The sequence below is a fragment of the Xenopus laevis genome, chromosome 6L (assembly GCF_017654675.1).
Source record: "Xenopus laevis strain J_2021 chromosome 6L, Xenopus_laevis_v10.1, whole genome shotgun sequence".
Taxonomy (NCBI): domain Eukaryota; kingdom Metazoa; phylum Chordata; class Amphibia; order Anura; family Pipidae; genus Xenopus; species Xenopus laevis.
In genome coordinates, this window is record NC_054381.1 from 140,059,165 (window position 1) to 140,086,106 (window position 26,942).

Genomic DNA, 26,942 nt, shown 5'->3' on the forward strand with positions numbered 1-26,942 from the left:
AGACCAGGCGGCAGCCATGGAAAAAAGCCCGGAAAAGTTTTCTATCTCCAGCGAATTTTTCAGGTAGCGCCACCTTGGGTTCAGAAAATGCAGGAGCAGAAGCGGTAGGTAGAGCTTGAGATGCGGGAGCTGGAGGAGGGTTGTCAGGAGAAGCAAGATCTTGTAGCTGCAGCTGGATCTGTTGATAACCCCCTTGGAGGTCTCGCACCGCCTTGGTGAGAGAAGTGATTTGCTGCACGAGGGCATCAAATGGCTTAGAGGCTTGATCACCGTCAGACTCCATACTTGGCGAAGTGATACTATCAGGCGCTGTGGTAGGTCTGACGAATTAATAGCCTCCCCTATGCCTCTTACTGGAACTCAGAGCCCGAATGGAGACAGGAATAAGTCCAGGTAGAGAGTAACAGAGGTGCCGGTAGTAGGTGTTCAGCAGCACTTGTGTAGAAACCGAGTCGAAGTAGCCGAATAGGGTAAAACGAGGACGTAGTCAAGCCAGGCAAGGTCAGGAAACAGGATCTGCGGTACCGAGGGAGAATCCGAAAGAAGAGTCGATAAACAGGCCAAAATATTCAGGAAACCAATGGATCAGACAGTCAAAAGTTCAGGAACGCTTAGTGTCAAGGCAAGATCACTTCGCAGTGATTTGCAGGCCTCGGCGTCCTTTTACGCGCTGTGCGCATGCGTCAAAAACGGGCGCGCGCCCGCGAACCTTCGTCCGCGCGCGCGCGCGACCAACTCGACGCGGACGCGCCGATGCGCGAAAATGACGCGACCTCTCGCGAGGGCAGACATCAGCACCAGAGGACTGACAGGCGGTGGATATAAGAAGGAACTAGTGTAGGAGCTTACTAAAAAAAAAAAAACCTGCAGTCGTTTTTGTAGGGCAATTATAAGTATTTAAAATAAGGCTCAACAAACACAACAAGCCCTAGGCAGGGGTGGATATATTTCCACAAAGCCTGAAATGAAAATCAAAATGTTGGATACATTTCAGTTATCCTGTACTCTCCTCTAGGTCTGTCCAGCACCTAAGTCTCCCATAGACCCAGACTCAAATAAAAAATAAGCCCTGGCTTTTCAGGTACACAGAGGCCCAAACAGTCTGTTCATGTCACACTATGGGGCTAAATTGTAAGTGTGCTGTTACCAACAATAACAACCAGTAGGCAATTAGTATTATACCATTTAAAGAAAAATCCCCAATGTAGAAACCTAAAAAGGTTATTGTCCCACCAGTAATGTGGAGTCTGGGTGCTCATGCCCAGACCTACAGCTCGAGGTGGAGGTCTCCAACCAAAAGAGAAAATAGCAGGCACTCACAGATCCCACAAACAGGCTAGTAAAAGAACTGAGAACTTTATTTAGGCCTCAAAGTAGATCAACACATAGCCTTACGCGTTTCATGCCAATAGGCACTTAATTATCTGCTTCTAAAATTTAGATATGAGAAGCAAAGGTCTGATTTCTTGCTACTGCCAAATGCACTTGTAAAATTCTTAAAATGCCAATACCCAGGACCTCTCTTGCCTGTTGGCAGCTTATTGTCCCATATAGAGTTGCTGGGCTCCCCCCGAATGACCTCAAAACTCGAATAGTATCTTATATAAGAAAAAACTTGAACGTCTAAAACGTGAATCAATATTACCGACCTGAAAGTTTGAATCTAATTCAAACCGGATTCGAGTGAACTAGTTTTTGAGTTTTTCCTCTGAAAAAAAGCTTGAATTTCAGGAAGGCTATTAACATCTTCAAATGGGTCACTGGACTGCACTGGCCATTGACTTCTACAATAGGTGGGCGTACTATTGAATTCGAGTTGTTCCCTGGGTCGAGGTATGAAAAATTTCGATTTCGAGTTTGGATTATTCCCAACTCAAATTTGTGAGTTTTGACCAAAAGTCCAACTCGAAAATTTGAATTTACCATTGGAAGCTTAATAAACCTTAATACCTTAATAAATCTGCCCCTAAGTCTACTAAAAAATGTAAACATTGATTAAACCCAGTAAGATTGTTTTGCCTCCGATAAGGATTAATTGGGATAAAGTACAAGGTGCTGTTTTATTATTACAGGCAGAACAGAAATATTTTTTAAAAAACGTATTATTTGATATAAATGGCCCCATACAGTAGAAATTTCTATTTCTACTTTAAAAAATCGAATTTCTCCAATGCACACAATTTACTACATGAAAAACAATGTGGCAGGGCTATTGCCTGAAGTTACTGTAGTGTTACAGTTACGGTTTATTGCTTGAAATATATTTCTTTCCTAACCCCTGACATGGTTCTTTCCTAAACCCCTGACATCAGTAGGCGTGCCTGGTATGTGTCAGGGTTTTTCTTACACTTGAAATAATGAATTCATGCAAATTCTGAAGTAATAAACCTCTGGGATCTCTGTTCTAATGGCTAAATGACTGCATTGCTTCATCTGTTTCTCCTTTGCCATAGGAAAGAGACGAAAACCATTTCATAACTACAGAAAGGCAGAACACAGATTTTTAAGGTGATAAAAAACACAATTCATGAATATAAAGAACAACTTTAATGAAATAATATGTTTGCCTACATCTTTAATAGCCTATAAATATCAAATAGCAATAGCAATGGCAATATCTACAAGGCCGGACCAGGCCTGCGAGACACCTGGAAAAAAAAAAGACACGCTATTAGAGCTGCCCCCTGACCTCCCTCCGGGCCCCCGGTCACGAGCAGGAAAAAAAGTAGGCGCTGGGGGGGGGGCAAAGCAGCAACCCCCCAGTCCAAATCTGGTATCTAGTAGAATTAAATCTAAGGCAACTGGACATTAACCCTCATGTAGTATAAGCCAGGAGCAGTAACCCATAGCAACCAATAAGATTTTTGCATTTTAAATAGGTGACCCGCAAATGCTACCTGCTGATTGGCTGCAATGAGTTACTACCCCTGGGCAAACTTAGTGCCTTTTTTTTTACATAACAATCATCACAGTTGAATGGAAGAGAGCAGCACAACACCAATTTGTTGCAGGTGGGGAGCTTCCCCATTTATTTTTCACCACCAAAAAATCATTTGATTTTTTGGTGGTGAAAAATAAATGGGGAAGCTCCCCACCTGCAACAAATTGGTGTTGTGCTGCTCTCTTCCATTCAACTGTGATTACTGTGATTGACGTGTGCCGACCGTCTAGAGAGTTTTTTGCACCATCTAGCAGGAATTGTCATAGGAAAGGCGAGGGAAGTGCGGAAATTTACACATTTTTTTTTACATAACCCCATTAAAGTTTTAACTGAAATTGAACTTCAGTAAGGTGTTGGCTAAAGCTCACAGATGTGTGAGCCGGGGTAAGGATGTCATTGTAGGTTGATGACAAGCGATGTCGTAGGCCTCCTCCTTTGTTCAGGGTTGGTTTTTCCACTTTGGCATAAATATTATTGATATCATTATCAAAATGCACACATTGATGTCCTCAAAGATGAAGATAGACTGCAGAGTCTTGTCCTGAGGAGTTAGCACTTCTATGTTGGGCCCAGGGTTGGATTAGGCTGGTGGGACACCAGGAAAAAAACTCGGTGGGCCCCAGCTCTCATGGGCCCCACCGGCCCAGACCTGCTCCCTGCCCTTGGTGCCCCCACCACCCACTACCGCCCTGGTCATGGCAAAAGAAGGTACGTGCCTTCATGCACAGGCTATAGGGGGGTTGCGGCTGCAGTCCAGAGGGGGCTTTGCGGTGGCGACAGTGGGCCCTGAGACAATAGCCCCAGTGGGCCCTGGGACCCCTATTCTGACCCTGGTTGAGCCATTCTTTTAAAAAGTGGTTGTTTTGTCTCCCCAATATATAGATTAGAGCATTCTTCACTACACTGGACAGCATAGTTTCCTTTAATTTAATTCTACTAGATACTGTATGATCTGGTTAAATGAGAATCTTTTTAGCCATCAAATAAATTAGCATAAAGTGTTTAATTCGATACAGATACTTCAAAACTAACATCAGTCTTGGATTCCTGAAATATAGATATCCTCATTGCATTTCTGAAAGATCACTAGATCTGACTCTTCCCCATGCAGGGTTTGCTTTCTGCTTTGCAGTGTGGGGGGACTTTCTCTGTTGTACAGGATGAAATCTATATTCATATCTGCCTAGCAGCTGCACTCTTTTATCTCTCAAAGGTCACAACCTGTGCAATAGGAAATTGCTTTACAGAGTATGGGGTACACATACATTACTGTTTACATACACAGACATTTCACCAGAATAGATGCTCAGCTACAATTGCATATTGTTAGGAGGTAATATTGGGAGGGACCTGCTTGTGAGAGCTTAGAATCTAAGAGATGTCCTCTACATGTACATTAGAGGACATTATTGACAAATGGCAGGGGACCTTTTTACCCATAAAGTGGATCACCGTACCAGAGGCCACCCCTTTAGACTAGAAGAAAAGAACTTTCATTTGAAGCAACGTAGATGGTTCTTCCCAGTCAGGACAGTGAGGTTGTGGAATGCACTGCCGGGTGATGTTGTGATGCTGATTCAGTTAATGCCTTTAAGAATGGCTTGGATGATTTTTTGGACAGACATAATATCAAAGGCTATTGTGATACTAAACTCTATAGTTAGTATAGATATGGGTATATATAATTTAATTAAAAGTAGGGAGGGGTGTGTGTATTGATGCTGGGTTTTCATTTGGAGGGGTTGAACTTGATGGACCTTGTCTTTTTTCAACCCGATTTAACTATGTAACTATAAGATTGCTAATATTAATTAAGGGAAGGGTAACCCAATGGAGCAGTTTGTGTACAATGTACAGCTGTTGTAATCTCCTGGTCCCCTACATGAGGGTCTACCCTTTACCCTCGATTGTTTGGGCAGACAGCCTTACAATGTTATTTATAGGGATGCACCGAATCCAGGATTCGGTTCGGGATTCGGCCAGGATTCAGCCTTTTTCAGCAGGATTGGGATTCGGCCGAATCCTTCTGCCCGGCCGAACCGAATCCTGATTTGCATATGTAAATTAGGGGCCGGGGGAAATCACGTGACATTTTGTCACAAAACAAGGAAGTAAAAAATGGTTTCCCCTTCCCACCCCTAATTTGCATATGCAAATTAGGGTTCAGATTCGGTTCGGTATTCGGCCAAATCTTTTGCAAAGGATTCGGGGGTTCGGCCGAATCCAAAAAAGTGGATTCGGTGCATCCCTAGTTATTTACTTATATTGTAAAGTAGAAGCTGAGTGTGTTGTTGTTTTAACACAAACTTACCATTAGTTGGCTGAATTAGTTAAACTAAAATGTCTGTATAAACAAACCCCATCCGTCACCTTTGTGCCTTAAGGACAAGTAGAAGTCCATTATGAAGGTGGATTATCTGTGCACTGGGAATCCAATTATCAGCTTGCAAGGCCCAAATATTAGGTAGTTTGAAAACAAGGGACTTTTTGGAAATAAGTGATGGGTAGTAGCTTACCCCGCTTCAGTTTTCTTCTGTTTTGGAAAGTTTCATCCCTAGACACGAATAGCCAAAAACAGCTAATAGATGTGTTATCATTTTATATGGAATAACTAGAATGAAGTGGATCCCAAAAATTGTCCAAGTCTATTTTCATTCAGCAGTTGTGGTCTCTGCACATTAAATACAAAACACGCTAACACTTAATCTTAAACATGCTAAAATATGCTGGTTTTCAATGTTGATTTTTGGATACTTTGGGCGTGGGAGGATTAATTTGCAGATCATATGGTACAAATTACGGGGTGTGTGTATGCTTTTGGATAAGTGAGAGGCTTAAGAAAATGTGGTGTGCTGTCCGCATTGTTGCCATTGCTCAATGAAAACTATCATTTGAGAGTGGAGCTTGGCATTTCATAATTTAACTTGCAGAAATCATTAAAAAATGTCCATGGACCTTAATTGAGCAATTCAGCTCAGTGGAAAAGAGAACTGTATATGAATCAGTCAAAAGAAGAGAATGAAAAGCTTTAATTGAAAACTGAAATGTCTATGAAACTACAAATTAGAGTATACTGTATAACTAAATCACATTTTCCAGACATTATGGATTCATAGTGCATGTGAGCCGCTGAAAAAGCCAACATTGTAATACTCCGTTCCCCATAATATAAGATATTGTACAATCATTGTTTTGGCTCTAGATCCACCTACATGATAAGTTTGGATGGAGCTTAAGGGGAAGAAAAAGCACAAGTGGTTGTTCTTTCAGTAGTTACAGGAAACATTTAGATTGGCTATCAACAAATGAAACGAATTTCCAGAGAATAATATATTCTGTGGGAATACAGTATGTGGAATATTTGCAATATGCCCAGTGTCAGCCCCAGCTGTGGTGCAAGCATACTGTATTTACTCGAGTATAAGCCGGGTTTTTCAGCCCCCAAAATATGCTGAAAAACTCTACCTCGGCTTATACTCGGGTCAAGCGCAAAAACGGTCGACGGCATCTAAGAATAGTCGTCGTTGTCTAAGAATAGTCGCCGGCGTCCAAGAATAGTCGTTGGCGTCCAAGAATAGTCGCCAGCGTCCAAGAATAGTCTCCAAGAATATTCGCCGGCATCCAAGAATGGTCGCCGGCATCCAAAAACGAGACGCCAGCACCTCCAATGGGAGCAGAAACCCTCAATTTTTTGATTGAAACTTACCAGAAGCTGCTGCATTTCTCACCCTAGGCTTATACTCGAGTCAATAAGCTTTCCCAGTTTTTGGAGGTAAAATTAGGTACCTCGGCTTATATTCGGGACGGCTTATACTCGAGTATATACGGTACTTGGATCCCACATTTACAGGTGAATGCTTTGCTGTAAAACTGATCTTCACCATTTCTGAAGTGGTGGAGGCCTATGCAAAGTATCTTATGGCAAAATTCTAATCATTTAAGCCAAGCTTGCTTATAATGCTTCTAAAGGCTGAAACAGTCAGAGAATGGGAATGGCTGTAAAAATGTGGGACATAGTAAGTTTGTATTGTGTACTATAAAAAATGAGTGTCTTCCTTTAAGGGGCAGATTTACTAAAGGGCAAGTGGGCTTTTTTTGCAAAACTTCACAGGGATATCGCCAATTTACTAAAAGGCAAAGAGGATAATTTGCTAGCATAAACACTAGAAAAGTTTCATGCCGTTTCGCCAGGCGAATTATGGCTCATGTGAACAAGAGTTAATCCGCAAATTTATCAAAGTGTGAACCTTCCAATTAGTTACCCTTTTTGCCAGAGTCTATTTTAATAAGATGAAGCTACATCCTAGATACATATTAGAGTCCTGTGAGGAACCAATTTGTTAAACCCAAACCGCGACCGCGACCCTCATACTTACCCGCTTGGACTCGCTACCCGACCCGAGCCGCAAGTACTTTATCCGCAACCCGATCCGTGACCCGCTGACCATCAAGAATTGGCTGTCATTGTAAACCGGAAGTGACATCATTAGAAGTAGGCGTGATCAGGAAAAAAAGGAAGTGCTGTAATTGTAAACTGGAAGTGATGTCATTAGAAGTAGGTGTGATCAGAAAAAAAGGAGTAAAACTCGCTATTGAGAAGACCCGCGACTCGCAAACCCGGAGAACCTGCGTCTATACACGCCCCGGAAATTTCTACCCGCAACCTGCAGGGTACCGCAGGTTTTTGTGGGTAACCCGTGGGTTCCGGACCAGCTGCAGGACTCTATCCTGTATTCCAAAAAAGTCATTAAAAAAACACAAAACGCTGGTGTTTTTTTCATATTTTAATGTGGGATTATGTTTACAAGTTGTACATGTAAAATATATGTTGGTTACACTTTTATTTAACCATTTGAAGCTCATGCCACATTTGTTTTAGGGTGGTCTCTTGTCTCTTTTGTTTTTATTTTGCTTCCTTGGACATTTTTAATAAAAAGTGGCCACTTCCAGCAATTTCACCCACATCACTAATAAAGACATATATATGACCTGCATGTACCTGCCATATTTAAATTTACATAAATTGTCTCTTTTGTTTTCATTTTGCTTCCTTGGACATTTTTAATAAAAAGTGGCCACTTCCAGCAATTTCACCCACATCACTAATAAAGACATATATATGACCTGCATGTACCGCCATATTTAAATTGACATAAGCTTAAGTATTTTAACAAAGTTTCGTTAGGAAGAAAGTAATGCTAGAGAAAATTCATTTAGAAACGTTTGTTCTGACAAAGTATCGCTGACGAAAGTATATGCAAGCTATCATTCGCTGAGATGAAATTTAGTATTTGGATGAATACCCGTATTCGCTGCAAAATAACGTCTGACGAAGATATGCAAAGTATGCCGAAGTTTCCTGAAGCGAAAATTTGCCCTTTAGTAAATTTGCCCCTAAGTAAAATGCAAGTATGTTTTCATCCGATTTCCCCTATACGGACAATAAAGCAGCTTATAGAATGCGCAGAACATTTCTGCTATTGCTGCTTACTGTGCTGGAATCAGTCTCCATAACTGCCAACAGAACAGAGCCCATCAAGTGTTCATATTATTCTGTTGCTGTCTTATTGCTTAGTTAAACAAAGCAATATGATATATATATGAATCTTGTACGCCATAAGCGCATAGTTTATTGTCTTTATTTTCCCTAACAGCAAACACATTGAAGATGAACCCTAATTATAAATACCAGTCTTCCTATAGTGCAGCTAACCTCGAGGGAGTAGGTCATTTTTAGTTTAATTAACATTAAACTGTATATAAATGCAATTTTATCCAACTGTAAGATGTGAAATGAAATCCATTTTTTATCATTGACCTCCAGTTTAAAGCGGAAGGCTACCATATCTCGTCAGAAGGATGTAAATACGATCTTCATGCAGATAAAGAAGCAGCTAAGCAGAAGTCTATGGACTACTGTACATCCTAGAGGCAAAGCTTGCTTTGTGATTCAAGATAGAACGGAAAAAAAAAAGCACAAAGGAAAAGCCTTGAAAGAAAAGCATAAACCCTTTCAAACAACCTGTGATGTCGGACTTCTTTGTTCTGTTAAAACATCTCTAAGATAGGAGCCTTCACTGCAGATCATTATACGGAGGATGAACAACTCGGTGCTTTAACTCGGGAGTGTGCTTCGTTAAAGAGAAATTTGTGAATTCCGTCTTTTCCTTGAATCATTTTTGGATTTGCACTTATAAAGAATAATAAGTGAGTGAAACTAAAGTCCACTTCGTGTCTGACAAGTTGGCTCCCTTTAAGCTTTAAATTGGTACAGAAATACTTCCCTGTAGGAATTATTAATGGAGGGATGCAAAGGTTCCCAAGGAATACAGCATGTTCGAGTTATAAAGCAGTGGTGTAGCCCTTTAGATACATTCCGGGGATGATATTTAGCCACCCTCTCATCCATGCCTAGCTCTTTTTGTTATAATGGGCACGGAAATATGAAGAAAAAAAATCCTCCCAGGCAACACTTTTGTTAGAAAGTACTATGTATGCTATTTTACTAGTATCGTTATACAAAAACCCTTTTAAAACAGTAACAAAGGGGCCATTAATAAAATAAACATATCCCAAGGGATATGATTTATTCTGTAAAGCCCCACATGGGGCATATTACTAAAAGAATCCTCAATTTATATTTGTAGGAGTCTTTTTACATGCTTTACAGAATGCTCGGGACCTGGGTTTCCTGAAAACGGATCTTGCCATAATTTGGATCTTTATACCATAAGTCTACTAGAAAATCATGTAAACATTAAGGGGCCGATTCATCAAGAGTCGAATATCGAGGGTTAATTAACCCTCGATATTCGACTAGGAACTAAAATCGTTCGACTTTGAATATCGAAGTCGAACGATTTAGCGCAAATCCTGCGATCGAACGATCGAAGGATTATTCGTTCGATCGAACGATTAAATCCTTCGAATCGAACGATTCGAAGGATTTTAATACAACGATCGAAGGAATATCCTTCGATCAAAAAATCACAGGCAAGCCTATGGGGACCTTCCCCATAGGCTAACATTGACTTCGGTAGCTTTTAGCTGCCGAAGTAGGGGGTCGAAGTTTTTCTTAAAGAGACAGTACTTCGACTATCGAATGGTCGAATAGTCGAACGATTTTTAGTTCGAATCGTTCGATTCGAAGTCGAAGTAGTAGTCGAAGGTCGAAGTAGCCCATTCGATGGTCGAAGTAGCCCAAAAAACACTTCGAAATTCGAAGTTTTTTTAATTCGAATACTTCACTCGAGCTTAGTAAATCTGCCCCTAAATAAACCCAATAGGCTGGGTTTTTTTCCAATAAGGATTAATTATATCTTAGTTAAGATGAAGTAAAAGCTACTGTTATTATTACAGAGAAAATGGAAATCAATTCTAAAATTTTTGTATTATTTGGATGAAATGAAGTCTATGGGAGAAGGTCTTCCCATAATCTGGAGCATTCTGGATGATGGGTTTCCCATATGTATCCCATACCTGCATCTTCATATAGGGGAAGCATTTTATTAGCAATAATTTTATTTTATTGTATCAGTCAGCTAACTCCCCTGGCTTTTGTTTAATTTCAGCCAGCGCCATGTACCATTAACCTCTCTTTTTGGCCCTAGGCAGGGGCATAACTATGGAGGAAGTGGACCCTGTGACTGCAGCAGGGGGAGGTATTGGGGGCCAAATGGGACACTAAGGGGCATATTTATTAAGGGTTGAATTTAGAATTTGAAAAACTTCGAAATTCAATTTCAAAAAGACCAACCAAAATTAAATTAAAGTTTTTTTTTCGCCGAATAGGTCCATATTCGGCCCAAATCGAATTGTACGAATAGAAATAATAGCACATTCGAAACAAAGTTCTTCCCAAAAAAAAAACCTTGATTTTTCAAAGTCCACCAATTCACTCCAAATAATAAAATAAAACAGCAATTCAGCATGTTTTAGACGGCGAATGGTCGAAGTCAAATTTTTAAAGAGATAAATTCCGATATTCAAATTTTTTTCAAATTCGAATCGAATTTGGACTATTCCCTAGTCAAAGTACACAAAAAATAGCTCGAAATTAGAATTTTTTGGATTAAAAAATTCACCTCGACCGTTGATAAATCTGCCCCTAACTGATACTGACTAGCAGTATCAATATATTATTTTATTTAAAAAAAATGTCTTATTTCAAACGTTTATGTGGGTTCTAAAATGATTGTGCTTTTACACCACTGGTAGGGCACACGGGATACCAGTCCCTTTACTTACCTCCCCAGTTTGATTTACCCTCTAAGACTTCTCTGACTCCTTTCTTTTCCAAAATGTTGTTTTTTTTACTTTTTACTTACAACACATCTGCTTTAGAGGATTTGCTAATTTGCACTGTGACACAGGTAATATATATGCTACTGTTTGTATTGTAGATGTATCACTGTGTCCAAGTTTTAAATATATTAAAGCGTTTTTTCGCCTTTGCATATACCATGGTGTGCTAAATTTACTAAGGTGTGCACTGGGCTAGTCTACAGGTTGTTTTATGTTCTGTTTAGGTCATTATCTACCTAAGGAAAATGGAATGTACCTTTGCACCCATAATAATATATGTATATGTTTGTAAAATAGAATATGAAATAGTAATTGCCCTCCTTACTTTAAATCAGTGTCGGACTAGGATGTCAGGGGCCCACCAGAAAAGCTTAGACCATGGGCCCCCTTTCCAAACTATTATTCCTCCTCTCCTCACTTAACCTCTTTATTTTCCTAGTCTTTTAGATCTACTTACTATACTCTATTCGTCCATTATTAAGACTCCCTTTCCCATAAAGAAATAGAGAATGACCATGAAATAGGCCAAATGTTTAGAAACAATAGGCCCACTGACACCTGGGCCCACCGGGAGTTTTGCTGGTATCCCGGTAGGCCAGTCCATCACTGCTTTGAATCGTGCCTCTTTCCTGTCTTAATCAGACTCTATCTGGCTAAAGTTGTAGAATGTTATTTTTCTTATAAATTCAGGGTTGGACTGGGCCAGTGGGACACCAGGAAAAAATCCAGGGGGCCTCGCGGCCCAGAACTGCTCCCTGCATGAAGCCATTGCCGCTGCCCCTGACCTCCCTACCAGGTCCCTTTTGTGAGCTTGAAAAAAAAGGAGCTGAGTGTGGGGGGCTGGAGGGTGGCTGCAGCTCAGGCAGGGGGTCGGAGAAGGCTTTGCGGCTGGGGCGGGGGGCCCCTGAGACAGCAGCCCCAGTGGGCTCCCAGTCCAACGCTCTATAAGTTAGTGATATTTTAATACAACATTCACATTATGGGGGTTATTTACTAAAACTCTATTTTATCTCATTGTTTTAATAAAAAAAGCTCAACCAAACTCCCATACTAAGATTTTGCTTTATTTAATAAACTCGAATTATTCAGATCGGGAAAAAACTTTATAGAATCAAGAGAAAACCCAAATCGTACCATTTTTTCTGACTTTTCTCCCAAAAACCACAAACTTTAGGATTATCGAGATAAACCCAGCGCACACAACGGTATCTTCAAACTGGCATAGGGGCATCTCCCATTGACTTCAGCATCGGTCTGCAATGGTGGCTTTTCAGATTCTGGCTTTTAGCTGCATCCGGGTATAATTAATTTAGAAAAAATTGAGGGGTTTTTTTCTATGAAAAATGTAGGTTTTGTCCAAAAAACCTCAACCAGTAAAAATTGATTATAATAAATAACCCCCTATGAGTGTGATTGTCAGATCAACACACTACAACGTCAATAATCCTAATGATAAATGAATTTGAGACAAGTTGTTTCAAGTCTTTGGTGTTCTTTGAATTTATTGTTTATAGCACTGCTCTCCTTTCCACAAAGACAATTCCCATTGCCATATTGCAAGGACATTTAAGTGTCAACATGTGTTAAATGCAAGTGCTCAATGTTAGTGATAAGAATCTTGCTGCTTAGTATATGAATATGGCCCTAATAACCACATTTCTGATAAATGTAATGTGAAGTCAAAGCCCGTTTATGCCCTCCGGGACATGAGTTGATTCAAGGAGATAAGAAAGGAATGACGCTGAGCATGGAAGACACATCTGATAATCACAAAAAGAAAGACAATCTCAAGTGGGCAAAAGGGTAACATGAATTAACAATACTCAAATGTATTTGAACATCAGCTAATCAGCACCACTCAAGAAACCATTAACGATGATTAGAAGGATGAACTAACAGAACAAGGACTGACCTCCCCCGGCGCTCATTATGCTCTGCGCAAACAATTTTTCTATATCATTCAACTGCATAAAGGTCTTCTTAACAATAACTTTAAAAGATATTATCAGTAAAACGTATTGTGCATTCTATATAATGCTGTATGTAAATATATAATGAGCAACATTATGGTTGTATTAATCTACTTAACTAGTTAAGTCTGATGGGATTTCCACAGTTTGCAGTAAAGGAGAAAATACAAAAATTCATCCTATGCTGTAAATAAAAGTTTTTATGTTGAGATTAGCTAAGAACTTGATGATGGAAACGCAAGGTATCTAAGGACACGTGTAAGTCGACTGGGAACCCAAATTGCTTGCTTGGCTTGGTAAAGACTATATTATTGCAAGGCAGAATGGGCTTTGACAGGTCAAAGGAGGTGCATTGGCCAGAAAATATCTTAATATATAGTATTCAAATGTAAAGATGAAACAGTAGTTACAGACTTACATCAGGGATGGCACACTCACAGTTCTAAAAGGGGTTGTTCACCTTTAAATTAACTTTTAGTATGATGTAGAGAGGGATATTCTGAGACAACTTGCAATTCGTTTTCATTTTTTATTATTTGCGTTTTTTTAAGTTATTTAGCTTTTTATTCAGCAGCTCTCTAGTTTCCAATTTCAACAATCTGGTTGCAAGTAGGGATGCACCGAATCCAGGATTCGGTTTGGGATTGGGCCTTTTTCAGCAGGAATCGGCCAAATCCTTCTGCCCGGTCGAAACGAATCCGAATCCTAATCTGCATATGCAAACTAGAGACGGGGAGGGAAATTGCGTGACTTTTTGTCACAAAACAAGGAAGTAAAAAAATGTTCCCCATCCCACCACTAATTTGCATATGCAAATTAGGATTCCGTTTGGTATTCGGCCGAATCTTTTGCGGAGGATTCGGGGGTTCGGAAGAATCCAAAATTGCTAATTCAATGCATCCCTAGTTGTAAGGAGGCCTGAATAGAAAGATTTGTATTAAAAAGTAGCAATAACCATACATTTGTAGCCTTACAGAGCATTTGTTTTTCTTTAGATGGGGTCAGTGACCCCCATTTGAAAGCTGGAAAGAGTTAGAAGAAGAAAGCTAAAAAATAAATAATGAAAAAACCCATTGAAAAGTTGCTAAGAACCTTGGACATTTTGTAACATACTAAAAGTAACCCTAAAGGTGAACCACCCCTTTAAATTACAACACCCAACAACAGTTGCATGGACAATCACCCTAATTAAAGTAATATCTCTTACAATTTGGGGTGCAGATCCTACTTGTGTTTGTGTCCCCTTTTCTCTAATCCAGTTCAGTATATAAGAAAAAGTAAGCTTCATTGTCAATATATATTTACCTCAATATACAACGTCAAACCAAAAGCAACAAGATTTCCAAATGTTCCAATTTAAACTGTTATTTATATTTTGTAGGCAGGGCCCTTTCACTGACGCCCAAGGAGACTATTTCACAGTTGTTATTGTGCCGTGGGAGATTTCAGTGCAATCAGCTCTGAACTGCAGCACGGGGGCCAATAACACGGCCTCCACAAATTGCGTTCTGTAACAGGTGAGCAATTGTACTAAACTCATGTGTCCCACTGTAATAATATTTTTCCGACTTTGTCGTAATTGTTTGGTTTGCTGTGGATGCTGCCTTAAGAAAAACCTTAATCTCAGTTTCTCTGCTGGGCTGAGTAATTGACAGACTGAAAAAAAAAGGAAGCCAGAACATTTCGGGTATACTTGTACTTCTGCTGGAAAATATCTTGAAGCATCAGTCAAAAGCACGGAATTTTTTTTTTAAATAAATGTTCTCTCCAATGTTCTCTACTGATACTGTAGTAGAAAAAGAGAATGATGAAAAATCACATACCCGGGTAAAATAAAAAAGCTGAAATACAACATGCAGTTTATATATATATATATATATATATATATATATATATATATATATATATATATATATATATATATATATATATATATATAAGCAAAGAATAGCGACACTCACAGGTTTTTCTTCATGGTGCAAAATAGATTTATTGTGCTCGACGTTTCGATCCCCCACAGGGATCTTTGTCAAGAGATTTCCAGTGAACAATATATATATATATAAATATAAGTAATCCTTGAGTTTTCCGCACACCATTTATCCTCGAATGGCCCAGGTGCTACCCACAATTAGTAATGTTAATAGAAATTCCAAAATAAGTAGGAGCACACCAGGAACTTTTGAAAAAAATGTAAAAAATCCCACTTATTAGAACAATTAAAAACAGGTCAACGTTTCAGTGTCTATCTTAGACCTTTATCAAGACCCTTATTGCCATAAGATTAAAACCTTAAATAGATAAAATGCAAAAGAACTCACCCTATCACGTGTGTTGGGACAGGTCATGTGAGAGGGAATATCACCAATCACCTATGACTGACCCATCATGTGAAAAGAAAAAAGGAGCAGCTCTGCACCAAGAATAAAAAAAGTTCCCAATGTAGTAGACTTTTTTCCTTGGGACACACTTTTAACCCGTGACACACGCGGAAACTTCGGGCGACTTTGGAAAACGAATCTCTCCGAGTGCCATCCCTCCAGCAATTTACATCTTAGCCGACGGGAAGGCTTTTCGGAGAGATTAGTCGCCCGAAGAAGAGATGATTTGTCGCTGGGCGACTAAATCTCCCCGAATCTTAGCATGTGTCACCACTTAATATGTTCAGGATGATTACTAGGGAAATGAATCAAACATTGCTGTCTTTAAGGTCTCTTTCTATAAGGATCTGTATAGAATTTACCACTGGACTGAGCTTTTATAGATGTACATCTATTTACGAGGAGATTGGATTAGGACATATACAACGCCGCTGCCTTTGCAGTGCCCTCAAAGTTAGAATAAATCCAATAAGTGGATTGCTCAGGATTGTCCCCTAAAGCTTGTGTTCATTAAAATAAACCAAAAGGTAATCAAAGGCACCTGTCACAGGTAGCATGAACTCAATATCAAAGTGAAAAAATGATACACCATGGAAGGACATCTGAGGGCCCACAATGTGCACATAGAAAATATATCCCAAATGGTCAACAAAAGATAGAAAGTCTGTTTTAACCAAATTCCAGTGTCTCAATAACACTTTGAGGGTTATTTACCAAAGGTCGAGTTTTTGAGGGTAGTTTCAGTAAAAACTCGAATTCTTTGGGTTTAAAAAAAAACCTTTTTTCTAGATTTATTATGCCCCGACCCTGGAAACAGCTTGAATCGGAAAATACTCCAGCTACAATCTGTCAAGGTCATGTAGAAGTCAAAGGCAGATGTCCCTTGAACCATATGAAGATGTTTGTAGCCTTCATGATGTTCAGGTTTTCTCTTGAAAAGTCGATAAATTCGAGTGATTAAAGTTTTTTTCCCCTGATAACGCAATCAATTGGAGTATTCGAGATTTTTTACATTCAAGTTTTTTCATAAATCAGCAAACATTCGAGTTGTGAGTTTATTCAAAGTATAAAAAAACCTCACAAACCTCACAAACTTGATCTTTGATAAATAACCCTCTTTAAAAATGGTGGTTTTTGAGGGTAGTTTCAGTAAAAACCTCTAATTTTTCTAAATTTATTATGCCCGACCCTGGAAATAGCTTAAATCCGAAAATACTCCAGCTACAATCTGTCAAGGTCATGTAGAAGTCAATGGCAGAGGTCCCTTGAACCATTTGAAGATGTTTGTAGCCTTCACGATGTTCGGGTTTTTCTTGAAAACTCGATAAATTCAAGTGATTCCAGTTTTTCACCCCGATAACGCAATCAATTTGAGTATTCAAATTTTTTTACATTCAAGTTTTTTCATAAATCAGCAAACATTCGAGTTGGGAGTTTATTCAAAGTATAAAAACCTCACAAACTCGGCCTTTGATAAATAACCCTCTTTAAAAATGGCTGTTTTTGAAGGTAGTTTCAGTAAAAACGTAACTTTCTGGGTTAAAAATATACTTTAATTTTTCTAAATTTATTATGCCCAGACCCGGGAAATAGCTTAAATCTGAAAATACTCGGGCTACAATCTGTCAAGGTCATGAAGAAGTCAATGGCAGAGGTCCCTTGAGCCATATTAAGATGTTTGTAGCCTTCACGATGTTCGGGTTTTTCTTGAAAACTCGATAAATTCAAGTGATTCCAGTTGTTCACCCCGATAACGCAATCAATTTGAGTATTCGAGTTTTTTTCATTCGTGTTTTTTCATAAATCAGCAAACATTCGAGTTGTGAGTTTATTCGAAGTATAAAAAACTTCACAAACTCGACCTTTGATAAATAACCCTCTTTAAAAATGGCATTGGTTTCATTAGAGAAAGACTAGTGAAAATCAAAGGCCCATTTCCTTAGGGCTCTTACTCACGAGCGGTTGTAGCTGCGTTCCCCTGCGTTCTGTTTTTCTGCGTTCAGCCGCAGGGGAGCGCAGGAATAGACGCATTACATTTTTTCCAATGGGGCTGAACTCACACAGGCGCCTGTAGGTCCCGAACGCAGTAAAAATGCAGCATGTTGCATCTCAACCTGCGTTCGGCGCCTACACGCACCTGTGTGAGTACAGCCCCATTGGAAAAAATGTAATGCGTCTATTCCTGCGCTCCCCTGCGGCTGAACGCAGAAAAACGGAACGCAGGGGAGCGCAGCCACAACCGCTCGTGAGTAAGAGCCCTTAGCCGGCTGGTCTTAGGCTGCAATAAATCCTGATTTATCTCATTGTGTAGAGGTATCCCTGAGAGAGCAGCCTTTCTTTCACAAAAGGTCAAACATCTCACACCTCTAAGTGGTTTATTAGCCAAAACAGTTGAGTATCACCTACAGATAAATGAAGGTTTAAGATCCCCTAGAGATTAATTTAGGCACATGTTAATTAGCATGAAAAATAGTGTGGGTTTGCAAAACAGAGTAGTACAAAGATGATCACTCTTAAAATAAATCAACTGAATAAAGGTTAGTGAGCAATGGTCTATGCACCATCTGCAAAACACAGCGGGGCCACCCAAGAGCTAAGTGATAGGTAACTGCTCATATTGTTCCATGTAAATATTAGCAGGTGACATTAGTCCCATAACAGAGAAATGGACAAAAAAGGACAAAAAAGAAATGACTGTTGGTCAGATGCCCAAGCAAAGTAGTGTTATAATTGTAGTAATTATAGTGCGGAATGATAGTGTAGAATCCCCCACAGTCAAGGTGTGTTGGGTGAGAATGTTTTTTATTCCGATATTAGGGGTACAGGTATGGGATCCATTATCCGGAAACTCGTTATCCAGAAAGCTCCGAATTAGGGGGTTATTTATCAAAGGTCAAGTTTGTGAGGTTTTTTCTACCTGGAATAAACTCACAACCCAAATGTTTGCTTATTTATGAAAAAACCTCAATGTAAAAAAGCTTGATTGAATACGATTGGGTAAAAAACTCAAATAGCTCAAATTCTTCAAGTTTATAGGCTAAAAAACCTAGAAAACTCAAATTTATTTAGTTTTCGAGTAGAAACCACAGTAAAAAAAAATCATGAAGGCAAAAAAACATCTTCAAATGGTTCTGCCGTTGACTTCTACATGACCTCAACAGGTTTTAGCTGGAGTATTTTTAGCAGCTTTGCGGCATAATAAATCTCGAAAAATTCAAGCCTTCTTTTATCCCGAAAAATTCTATTGTTTTAGTGAAACTACCCTTTGAAAAACTTGAATTTTTCCTGAAGACACTTCTCGACCTTTAATAAACAACCCCCTATACTTATGAAGATTCAAATTACGGTAAGATCCATCAAACAGAAGGTCCATAACATTCTGGGTAAAAGGTCCCATATCTGTATTTAGTAAATGCCTTACTGTACCTGTTCTGGATATTTGCTCCCAACGATTTCTGCCACAGTATTATAGGAATCTGCGTCAGGATGATTAACAGCTCCCATTTTTAACTGGATAACAATCTTGAGCCCTCGGGATGCCATACGAGACAGCATTTCTGCATCTTCCACTGTAATGGAGGCAGTTGGGATTTTTGGCACATCGTTCTCATACCACTGCCAACCAGTGTGGGGGCTGTAAAGGAAAGGACATACAGCATTACAGGTAGTGAAACAAAAATGCACAGTTTGCAATAGATCTAGTAATTAATATTGACTGATCAGTAAGTACAATTTGTTACCTGTTTCAAAGCATTTGAAAGCAAACATATTAGTTTCAACTAGTTTTGTTGTGAGGAGTAGATCAGGTCTGTCACCAAACATATCGGGAATCATCGGTCAATTATGGCTTCTTTTTTATTTTAATACCCATGGAAAGCACATAAAATGCCAGCAGTTCACTCGTCCTGTTAATGGTATACACCATATGTTCGGATTTCCTGGATTTCTGGTCTGCTCAGCTTAAGTTACTGTAGCATCTGGGTTCAGAACAGCTGCTGAACTTGTTATAAACACGCAGCTTTATTAGTCGAAAGCACCCGTGCCATGCTGATAATGTCATATCAAATAATATATATAGAATAATCAGAGTTATGGAAGGACAGATGCCACAACCAAATCAACCTTACATCAAGAACAGTTGACTTTTGCCAAAATGTGCACATATAATTCATTATTTTATAATGGGAAGACCAGGCCCGGATCTGTGGAGAGGACACCAAGGCTTGGGCCTAGGGCGGCAGGATTTTAGGGGGCGGCATGCTGCCCAACCACATCCACATTTGTTCAAAAACACTGGGGATGCACAGGAGATACAATTGTTTTTTAAATTTCCCATGCGCAAATCTCCATTGCTCAGATTGCGATGATGAAAATTTACATGAATAAAGGGTAGGGGACATGGCCGACAAACGAAGACCCATGTCCAGTTCTTCACATACTTCAATTCTGGGAGTTAAGTGCTGAATCCATAACACTGGCAAAAAAACACACTATGGCCTCATTTACACCTGTGGGGAAAGTGCAACAGACAATTGCAAAGCCTACGGACCCAGCCTGCCTATGGTCTACACAGGGGTACGTTTATTAAATGGCGAAGTGGCTGTCGCTAGCGAAAATTCCCCAGAACTACAATCCACAGGGACATCGCCAATTTACTAACAGGCGTAGACGACAATTCGCAAGCGAAAAAGAGACCGTCGCTAGCGCAGTTTCCCGCCCTATTGTCAAGCGCATTTTTGCTCAGGCGATCATTACTCCGCAAATTCAGTAAAGCGCAAATTTTACAGAACGTTACCTCTTTCACCAGAGTTTCCTTCACCAGTTAAGACCTGGTGAACTGATAAGATGAAGCTACATCCTCCTCAATCTCATGTCAGTGACATCATATCCTGTATGCCGAAAAGTCATAAAAGTTCTAAAAAAAAATGCTGGCCTTTTTTCAAATTTTAAGGCAGGATTGTCTTTAAAAGTTGTAAATAATAAAAATGTTTGTTTTACAATTTTTTTACCATGACACATTTGTTTTAGGGTGAGCTCATGTCTTGGGCATTAGAGGATCTTTTGTCTTTATTTTGCTTCTTTGGACATTTGGAATAAGTGGCCACTTCAAGCATTTGCACCTCACATCTCTAATAAAGACATATATTTGACTTATAATAATTAGAGATGCCCCGAATCCACTATTTTGGATTCGGCCGAACCCCCGAATCCTTCGCGAAAGATTCGACGAATACCGAACCGAATCCGCATATGCAAATTAGGGGTGGGAAGAGGAAAACCTTTATTACTTTATTATTACTATTTCCCTCCCCTAATTTGCATATGCAAATTAGGAGCCGGATTCGGTTCGGCCAGGCAAAAGGATTCGGCCGAATCCAAATCCTGCTGAAAAAGGCCGAATCCCGAACAGAATCCTGGATTCGGTGCATCCCTAATAATAATAATATAATATGACTTATATGTACCCGCCCTATTCAAATTGACCTAACTGCAAGTGTACTAACGAAGTTTCGATAGGCGGAAATGAACGTTAGCGAAAGTTTTCTATTATATGCTCACACCAACCAATTAACACTAGCGGAACTTTGCCAGCGTTTGGCTGCCAAGACGCATTTTAGTGAATAAGCGTAGTGGTAGTGAATTTGCACCTGGCGAAGTGCCGTAAAGTGTAGTGAATTCCTTTGCAGACAAAAATTCGCCCTTTAGTGAATTTGCCCCATAGTCTTTTGTATAACATGCACAGCTACCAGTATGTTCTATAAAGGCTAATCAACTAATTGAATGGAAATAGTTTGAAAGCTCAGCTACTTGTCCAACTTGCACTGTACAAAGGCACAGAATGAATTTTCTTTATACCCAGAAATAAAAGTATAGATATTGTACTGTCTGTTCAAAGGAAGATACACATAAACAAATTATACACTCTACTTCTAAATATGTTTTTTCTTGTTTAAAGGTTAGTTTGTTAACATCTAATAAATTGATCCAGGCTTATGTAACTTCCTAGGATACATTTTGTCCACATGAGTGATTATTTAGTTAGAACACTGGAATATTCTGTACCAACATGCACAGTTATGTCATATTTCCGTCTCCTGTGTGAGCAGCCTCTAATATAGAGCATGTGTGAGATCACTGGCTTTCCTGGAACTGCATGTGCCTCCACTTCTCCAAAACACTAGGCTCAGTGTAATTTGTTCATATTGATTGTGAGTCTTTGTCACGATCGGCTCCCTAAATCCAGAACAGGTGCTAGGCTCCTTGGTCTCGGCTCTGTTCTGCCTGTAGCAGCCGCCTTTCACTTCGGGAGGAGCCCTCCGCTAATCAATAAGAGAAGAGCCAAGCAAGAGTTCTTTCTGGACTGGCAAAGGGGCAGGGTTGTTAGCAAGGTTTTGGATGGAAGGCACAGTTCTAGGAATAGACAAAAGCGTAGTCAGGCAGGCCACAGTTGGTGCGGGCAGAGTTCAAGCAAGGTCAGACAGGCCAGGTCGGTGCAGGCAGAGTTCAAATAATCGTAAGGCAGGCAAGGGTCAATACCGGCAGAATCAGAATAGTCGGGCAGGCAAGGATCAGGATAAGCAGAGTTCAGAGTAGTCAGGCAGGCAAGGGTCAAAACAGCAATCAAACAGGACATAAATCGCACCAGAAACGAACGAGTTAGACCTAACAACGGGCAATGAGTTTGAGCTCAAAGCCCATTTAAATATTTGAATATCGCGCCACTCAGTGTGATGATGTCACGAGCCAGGCACGTAAACCCTGAAGTGAGCAGGTGTGTACGCCATAGAGAACTGGGAGATATCGGCGGGCGTCCCCGCTAGACCACCAGGGTAAGCCCTTAGTCTAAAGTGCTCTAATATCAGACCAATCGTTACTGTCGAGTGGGACGGGCAGTGGAATAACCACATCTCGGCCCATTTGCACCTACCTTACAAAATGCAAATTCTATCCTTTGTGCTTTCACTTTGGATGCATACAACCAACAACCATAGGGCTCATTTATGTATAGTGGGTAATGGGTAGTAACGGCCACAAGATGACACCCACATGTCAACAGAGCAGGTACATGCACCGTGCCTTCCTATAACATCCAGCAAAAGAATGAAGAATAATTAGTAGGTTTCTTACAGTCACGTGACTCGGCATGAGGGTTATCCAGAAGTAAAGACAAAAAGATGCACTCTTACAATTTCATTCAGTGTACCCAAAGTACCTCCAAATATTTATTCTGTAGAGTACAAATCAAACGTTTCAGAGGCCTCCTACCTGCCCTTCGTCAGTGATGTAAAAAAGAAGTGTAACCCCAACCCTGACTTGTCCTTAGCATCTGACAACCACCAAGAAAATGGTTGGCAAAATGGCGACCGGGGACTGATTGGCAAGATGGCGGCTCTTTCTTTCTTGATGGTTGGCAAGATGGCGACCAGTTGTTCTCTACTAATTGAAATGACTGGTGATGTCACACGCATGTTTGCGATGTCAGGACACGTCAGGGGAGGTGGAGGCTAATCGGTATTTTAGCCCTGTAATTATAACTAACCTTAAAAAGTGCATGTCCCCTGTTGTGCCATGCACTTCTAGGTGCTCTAAGGGGCATGCCTTTGGACATTACAGGTCTTCACTTATGCTGACCCTTACATAGCAGATTAAAGTTGAGCCCACTGGTTCACAATTTAATACCCAAGTCAAATCTTTGTATGCTCTAATAGGGCACAAAGATTTATACAGGTTATTTGTGAATACAATTACGTGGGCCTGCTGAAAAAAGTGCATTGTGGGCAAACGTAGTATTACAGCTATGGGACCTGTTATTTAAAATGTTCTGGACATGGGGATTTCCCGGATAAGGGATTTTTCCCTAGTTTGCACCTCCATACCTCAAGTCTACTAAAAAAAAGTCATTTAAACATTCATTTAACCCAATAGGATTGTTTGGCCTCCAATAAGGATTAATTATATCTTAGTTGGGATCTAGTACTGCTTTTCTATTACAAGGATATATATTTATTTAAATGGGAGTCTATGGGAGACGGCCTTCCTGTAATTCATAGCTTTCTGGATAATGGATCCTATACTTGTATAACAAAGGGCATCCAGACGATCTCTTCAAATAAGCTTTTGTCCAAAATTAACCTTACATACTGCCATGACCACCACAGCCAATAGGGAGGCAGCAGGGATATATTAACAAAGCACCAGCCAACAGTAGGGAAATATCAACTAATAAAGTTGCCTTACTACAGGCTGGTGGTCCAAGGAGTATAATCACTGCCTGTCATGACAGCAATAGCAATGGAAGCCTAGAAGCAGTAATGGAAAATGAGCGCACTTGAATTAAGTAATGTTACTTGCAAATCGGAACTACCAATATTATTTTCCATGAGTAACCAATTACTTCAGCCAATAACTCTGAAGCTACATCAGCCAGGATGGTAGAAGGAGAACTTCTTAAAACTGAGCTAATGCAGTAACATGTGCCCCAACTCAATAAACCCCAGTGTCCGACTGGGGGAGGAAGGGCCCCACGGAAAACCAGAGCTAAGGGCCCGCTGCAAGGTAGATGTGAAAGGTAGGAGGGCAGTGTTGGACTGGGATGTCTGGGGCCCACCAGAAAACCTTTAAATGCAGGCCCACTCTCCAAATTATTTTTCCTTTTTTTCCTTCATTCACTTTTCTTCTTTCTTTGTTATTTTAATCACTTCACCTTACATATTATTATCCATTCTTCCCTCCATTTCCTCTCTTCTCTCTCTTAGAAATGGTGGAATGGCTGTGGTACAGTGTAGACAATACAAGGCAAATAATTGGGTGAGCAGAAGAGCCCACCGCGGGAGTTTTCCTGGTGGTTTTACTATAATTGGGAGTGCTGGAAACTCTTTGTATGCTGTTTGGAAAATCATGTGAAGGTGAACACATGATGTGACGTGCACCCCATTAAAGGAGAAAGAATCACTGAGGAACTGGGCCAACAAGGAATTTTTAAACCCTACCAACCAATCAAACGCCTATTTCATTATTCTCATTAACATACATTAATCAAAGTTTATGTGTGATTGGACTGGGGTGAATTGAAACCCATTGATTAATTGCACTTGCAATGGCCTTTAGGAGCAGAAATAGTTGGTGTTCTCCTTTAAGGGCTGTTTTGTTTCATTTGGCCATAACTATTGCAATAAGAGAAAGAGAGGATTAATTTAAGATGAAAGCTGGAAATAAAATCAGCACGAGTTTATTCATGCAAGGACTGGCAAATTAATACAAACTCCTGTTAAGCAGAATTGGAGCAGACACACTTTTTGACTTTTTATTTACCAAGATAATTGAAAGCAGAGAAAACTCTTAGAAAAATCTCATTAGAAAATGGTTTACTGTAGGAACATTTTTATTGCACCAATAATACCTGACACATATGCTTGCAAAACAGCGTCCCATTAACTGAAAACTAATTTAAAAAATGTCAAGCTTCAGTCATTCTCTTGCCTACCTGTCAATTGACAGATAAAGTTGGAGTCATTTGTTTCTCAGAACGTAATGCTTCTTCCGTTTTTTTTTCTTGAACGACCTAGAGATTTTTTTTTTCTATGGAAGGAAAGGACAGCGGGGGCAGCCAAGCTATGGTCGTCCAGCTATTGCTCAACTAACTTCCAGAATCCTCCATAGCTGAAAGATGATATATATCAGGGCTATCCAACTGCCCCCCCCCCTTCTGTGGCCGCCCACATGATGTAGAGACTAAGTGCAACTAAATTGGTTAGAGGGATGGAAGACTTAAATTATGAGGGTAGACTGTCAAGGTTGGGGTTGTTTTCTCTGGAAAAAAGGCGCTTGCGAGGGGACATGATTACACTTTACAAGTACATTAGAGGACATTATAGACAAATAGCAGGGGACCTTTTTACCCATAAAGTGGATAAATGTACCAGAGGCCTCCCCTTTAGACTAGAAGAAAAGAACTTTCATTTGAAGCAATGTAGGGGGTTCTTCACAGTCAGGACAGTGAGGTTGTGGAATGCACTGCCGGGTGATGTTGTGATGCTGATTCAGTTAATGCCTTTAAGAATGGCTTGGATGATTTTTTGGACAGACATAATATCAAAGGCTATTGTGATACTAAGCTCTATAGTTAGTATAGATATGGGTATATAGAATTTAATTAAAAGTAGGGATGGGTGTGTGTATGGAGGCTGGGTTTTCATTTGGAGGGGTTGAACTTGATGGACTTTGTCTTTTTTCAACCCAATTTAACTATGTAACTATGTGTCTGCTTATATATATATATGTAAGATTTAAAAGGTATCACTACAGATATTAACTAGCCCCGGCATTGTTTAAACCTCAAATTCAGACTCTAATCCCCTGTATTGTTCCCACCTGTGACACCTCTATTGTTTATATCCTAAAATCCTGTACTGTTCACACCTGAGATCCAGACTGAAACTGCCCACATTGTTCACCTGTTCACACTTTATACAAAATGCTAATGGGGCACCAGCACTGTGTCACTGTATGTAGTACATATTAGACTGAGAGCTTTCCCTGTCTCCTGCTCTGTTCTGCCTTCCCTCCCTGTGTGTGCCATTCTCTGCTTACTCAGTGCTGCTTGTGTGTGCCATTCTCTGCTTACTCAGTGCTGCTTGTGTGTGCCATTCTCTGCTTGCCCTACACTACCTGTGGGATGTAAGCCTTTTAGGGGTTTGTTCTTGGGGTTTGTTATTATAGTTTTATAGTTATTTGCCCTTTTCTTCTGACTCTTTTCAGCTTACAAATGGGCATCACTGACTCCCTTCTGAAAAACAAATGCTCTGTAAGGCTACAAATGTATTGTTATTGTTACTTTTTATTACTGATCCTTCTATTCAGGCCTCTCTCCTATTCATATTCCAGTCTCTTATTCAAATCAATGCATGGTTGCTACATTAATTTGGACCATAATTACCAGATTGCTTAAAGGGATACTGTCATGGGAAAAAAAATTTTTTCAAAATGAATCAGTTAATAGTGCTGCTCCAGCAGAATTCTGCACCGAAATCCATTTCTCAAAAGAGCAAACAGATTTTTTTATATTCAATTTTGAAATCTGACATGGGGCTAGACATTTTGTCAATTTCCCAGCTGCCCCAAGTCATGTGACTTGTGCTCTGATAAACTTCAATCACTCTTTACTGCTGTACTGCAAGTTGGAGTGATATCACCCCCCTCCCTCCCCCCCCAGCAGCCAAATAAAAGAACAATGGGAAGGTAACCAGATAACAGCTTCCTAACACAAGATAACAGCTGCCTGGTAGATCTAAAAACAACACTCAATAGTAAAATCCAGGTCCCACTGAGACACATTCAGTTACATTG

At 40.0% G+C, this 26,942-nt stretch overlaps 1 protein-coding gene across 3 annotated transcripts in view; it reads right to left on the reverse strand.

Moving 5' to 3' along the window:
• cpq.L (carboxypeptidase Q L homeolog) overlaps positions 1-26,942 on the reverse strand; it is a 253,118-nt gene that overhangs the window by 119,639 nt on the left and 106,537 nt on the right. For all 3 annotated transcript variants that reach the window (XM_018266440.2, XM_041565425.1, NM_001092082.1), the window contains 1 exon segment: positions 19,023-19,230. In XM_018266440.2, coding sequence (XP_018121929.1) covers positions 19,023-19,230 — 208 coding nt within the window.